This window comes from Oryza sativa, chromosome 11, assembly GCF_034140825.1.
Source record: "Oryza sativa Japonica Group chromosome 11, ASM3414082v1".
NCBI lineage: Eukaryota > Viridiplantae > Streptophyta > Magnoliopsida > Poales > Poaceae > Oryza > Oryza sativa.
The window spans coordinates 4,652,055-4,656,462 of record NC_089045.1 but is presented as its reverse complement, the minus strand read 5'-3'; the positions used below and the strand labels follow the sequence as shown (position 1 = coordinate 4,656,462).

Below are 4,408 nucleotides of genomic sequence, written 5' to 3'. Positions count from 1 at the left end.
CCAGAAAATCAGTTTGTTGGTGTCATAACGTGTCTATCGGTGTCATAGTATGCTAATTATACTTAGAACATAGTGTTATAGTATATGGATAAGCAGTTTTGTTATAGGTTTTGCCGAAAGTCGTCGGTGTCGCCTGACACCGACGCTTATACTGTAGATCCGCCCCTGCATGTAGGAAACGTTGCGGTCTGAATTTGCGACCGATGTCCCGCCATACCTACTGCGTGAAGGGGCACTCCATGAAGAGGTGTTGTACCGTTTCGAGATTTCTAAAACAGAGTTGGCAGAAATAGTTATTTGGCCAGCCCCTGCATTGCAAACGATCTGCCGTCCATATTCTATTTTGCGCCAGCAGCCACGCGAAGAATTTGTGTTTCCCCAGTGCCCAAGTTTCCCATACAACATACAAGCTCAGCAGAATCCGAAAACATTTTGCCCATGAACTGCATGACATATGCTGATTTTGCCGTATACAAGCCACTGGCCAACCACCACCAGAGGATTGTGTCCTCAGCCCCTTCATGGATCACCTCTCCTGCGTTGTGGAGCACTTCCCATACGCATATATATTCCTGAAGCAGCTGTATTGTCACCCCTCCGCGGATGTCTTCGATCTAAGAATCATTGGTTATTGCCTCAAGAACCGACATATTTTTCCTTTTGGAGTGCTTGAAGAGGTTTGGGGCTAAGTATTACAGTAGTAAGTTTTATATGTCATAAATACATTGTTGTCTTATTATATCATGCAGTAATATACATTTTCGTTCTCTAGAGTTCCTTTTTTGGTCTTTTGGACTTCTGTTGGAGAATTACAAAGCATCAATGCCAAAGTAAGTTAAGATTTTCTACTAATTACCATATCTATTTTAATCTATGAAAATTTATATGCATGTTTGTCGGACCATGCTTAATCACTTGTATAAAATTATAAGAATTATAGCGGTCAATACTTTGACGGTTATTTTGAGAGTATATATAGATCATATATTTAATTATATTTTTTCTAGTACTTTGTCAGGCTTTACAAAATTTCTGGCTCCACGCGCACTGTTCCTATGCATTGTAAAGTTGTAAACATGCAGGTACATCTTCGTCTATCATCTAGTATAATTATCTGCTACTAATTAAGTTTCGCTCACTACAGGTGGCATTCCCTCGATGTACAAGCCGGCCATGACAAGGAACTGGGTCGCCGTTATAACGAGCCAGGAGACGATAAAAATTGCAGGTAGCAATTCATCAACTTCTCCCCAAACCCTTCTCCCAAAATCGATCACAAACAGCCACGCCAAGACCAAAAGTCCCTACAAATTAATATATAATCGAGCCATCTTCAGTTAGGTTAATTTTCTTGAATCTTGATATATAATAAACGAATGAGAATCCAGACAAGAAAAAAAGATGATGTTACTTTTGTTTATTTTGAAATGCAGGGGAATTAAGGTGGTGTTTGAGAACTAGGAAGTATAAGGTGGTGTTTGGTTGGAGGGACTTCTCACAAGGGACTTATGTTTTCGTGAGAGGGACTAAAGTTTAGCCCAACACCACCTAAGCTAATTGTAGTATACAGTATTGGAGACAAATAATGCAGATTTAGCTCGTTATCATAGAGCGGGAGACAAAATCAACACATGAATTAGTTATGATACATGAATCTTGTAGGAATTAATTAATTCAAATCCTGCAATTATCCTTCAAAAACCATCTATTCTAAAGAAAGGAGTCTCAGTTTTGTGAGGAACCCGCCATGTAATGATGTAATTAAGCTACTTTTGAATTGAATCAAATTCAATGAAAAGACACCATTTTTTTCCATCAAGTATAGCATATACGTACTGCAATATATGTATGTATGTATGTATGCATTAATAACACATATTAGTATTTATTTAGGGATAAAAAAAGAAACCAATGAAAACTAATCTTTGTACTGCTGAACCCGCCATACAATAAGTATGCGTGTAGAGAATTTTTGAACTGAATCAAAATTCACTGAAAAGCTTTAGCCATATTCTTTTTTATCATCAAGTATATAACACACACACACATACATGCCAATTATTTAGAGAAAAGTAATTAAATCAATGGATCTCATTAATTAATTACAGAACGACGTATATACGTACGTACCCGGAGAATGCACCTGCCCATCTTTTGCTTGTGTTTATAAGATGCTTCTTCGTAACTGGCGTCGTCGTCGTCCTCCGTGATCTCCTCGATGCGCATGGCATGTATGTAGAAGAGCTCGGTCAAGGGTATCGCCGAAACCATCACAGCAAACGTAGTCAACCATATACTGCCGTCGGTGTATGTCAAGGTAAATCTTCTCACCCAATTCAGCAAATACACCCACAGCAAAAACAAGAACACCTGCACATGCATTTTTTTTTGCATGCGTAAAATTAACGAAAGTTTACTTTTTCATTGTTAGCGATAAAATTCACACATGTGCACACACAAAAAAAAAGTTAATCTAGACCTTTTATCTTTTCTCATCCAAAAAAAGATCAATGGGTTAATTAGATTCATCTCACTATATATGAGAGTGCTCTTTTATAAAAATAAGAATGATAAAATAGATTGATAATGTCACTCTGCCAACATGCAAGTTTAAATTCAACTTTTTATAAGTTATAACAGAACTAAAAAACAATAAATTTAATTCTAATTAGTGTACGTATATTTACAACTGAATTTGTTGTTTTTCTACAACTTGTAAAAGTCGAATTTGAACATGTATGTTTGTGGAGTGAAATATTCCATATTAATCTATTTTGTCACTTTTTTGAATTTTTTTCATAATTATTTAATTTGCATGCACTAAACGGATGAACATCCACCCAAGTAATTAGAATTTGTCTCCTAGCTATGAAGGTCCCAACAATGTTGGCCTTCTTGTCACTATTCAATTCGTCCCTATGCCTCTTCTCTTTCCTCCTCCGCCTTGTCATTGGTGGTAATGACCTTTATCTCCTCAGCTGTCAACGAGAGTAGTCCTCCTCCTTTTCCCCGACCCTCTCCTTATGCTCATCTTCACCGGCCTCCTCATCGTACTTGGTGATAGAGGTGGTAAAGGGGGCTAGGACGGAGCGACCGTGGCATCGGCAATGATGGAGTCGGGATGAAGAGCATGAGGGCAATACCAACAATGGCATCATCATAGCGCACGCGCACGAGAGATGAGAAATTAAAAGCCAAGAAGGCAACGGCGGTGGCAGAAGTAGATCTGCGGTAAGGTATGTGTTTCGGTTGATGGGCAAGTTGCTACTAAATGCTGACGCCTGAAAGAGGTTCTGACTATGGAAATATTTATGAGATGGGATAGTTCTAATTAATTTTGGAAGAGTATCAATGGTATCCACCTGATTTCAGTTTTAGTAATAGTATTTTTCTAATATGGTTCTTTTGAAGTGGTATGGATTCCATTAACCCTAGATCAATGATATATGCTACCAACTGAATTATTGAGCCGTCATTTAAAAGAAAAAGGAAAAAAAACTTCAATATTTTTTGTGGTTTGACAGGATGGTATATGCATGAATTAAATTAGTTAGCCAAACCTTAAACAAATTGATCCAACTAGTCATCTTGTAGTCTTTGAAAAGGAAAAAAAAAAGTTAAAGCAGATGCGCTGCAAAACTAGCTAGCTAGGATTATACATATTCATGCACGCACGGCGAATATACGTACCCAAGAGAGCCGTATACGGGACAGCACCGCCGCCATCTTCTCCACCACAGTCGTCGCCGTGGTAAGGTCATCGTCGTCGTCGGCCGGCGGTTTAGACCCCACGGCCGCCGCCGCCGCCTCGAGGTCCAGGAGCAACGGCGCCGCCAACGACTGCTGCTCGTCGTCGTCGTCGTCCACCTCCATGGGCGCCACGACGCCGCGGCCGCCGTGCGCGCAGGCGCAACCGCACGCGTCGCACGGCATAGAGAATTCGAGATCGAGATCGTCGATCGAGACGGGCGCCGGACGTACGGACGGAGAGAGATATACGATGGATCGTTCGAATCAGAAGCTAGCTAGGCCAAACACGTACGTATATACTGTATATATACATACGCGTGTTGCCTGGCTCTACGTATTTTCGTTGGTCGTTAATTTACTCGGTTTTTTATTGCCTTCACATACGGTTTCGAGTGAGTCGTTGTATCGTTGTATATACTCCATCCGTCCCAAAATAAGTGCAGTTTTGAACGGTTTATATCCTATTCGTCTTATTTAAAAAATTTTATAATTATTATTTTCATTGTTATTAGATGACTAGACAAAATGCCCGTGCGTTGCAACGGGTGAAGTCTATTTTATTCTTATTATTGTTATATGATTTAGTTAAGATGAAAATCACTGTGGGAGTTCGCTTGAATATATATATTTTTAAAAAATCATAAGCTGCAGTTAGGAG

General features: G+C 39.5%; 1 protein-coding gene across 1 annotated transcript; it reads right to left on the bottom strand.

Moving 5' to 3' along the window:
- Positions 1 to 961: 961 nt before the first annotated feature.
- On the bottom strand, positions 962 to 4,010 carry LOC136353830 (uncharacterized). The gene is made up of 3 exons (XM_066305079.1): positions 3,691 to 4,010; positions 2,131 to 2,370; positions 962 to 1,304 (listed from the first exon to the last, which is right to left on the bottom strand). Exons 1-3 carry the CDS (start codon positions 3,931 to 3,933, stop codon positions 1,125 to 1,127), a joined length of 663 nt encoding a protein of 220 aa, XP_066161176.1. The 5' UTR covers positions 3,934 to 4,010; the 3' UTR covers positions 962 to 1,124.
- Between the last annotated feature and the right edge of the window lie 398 nt (positions 4,011 to 4,408).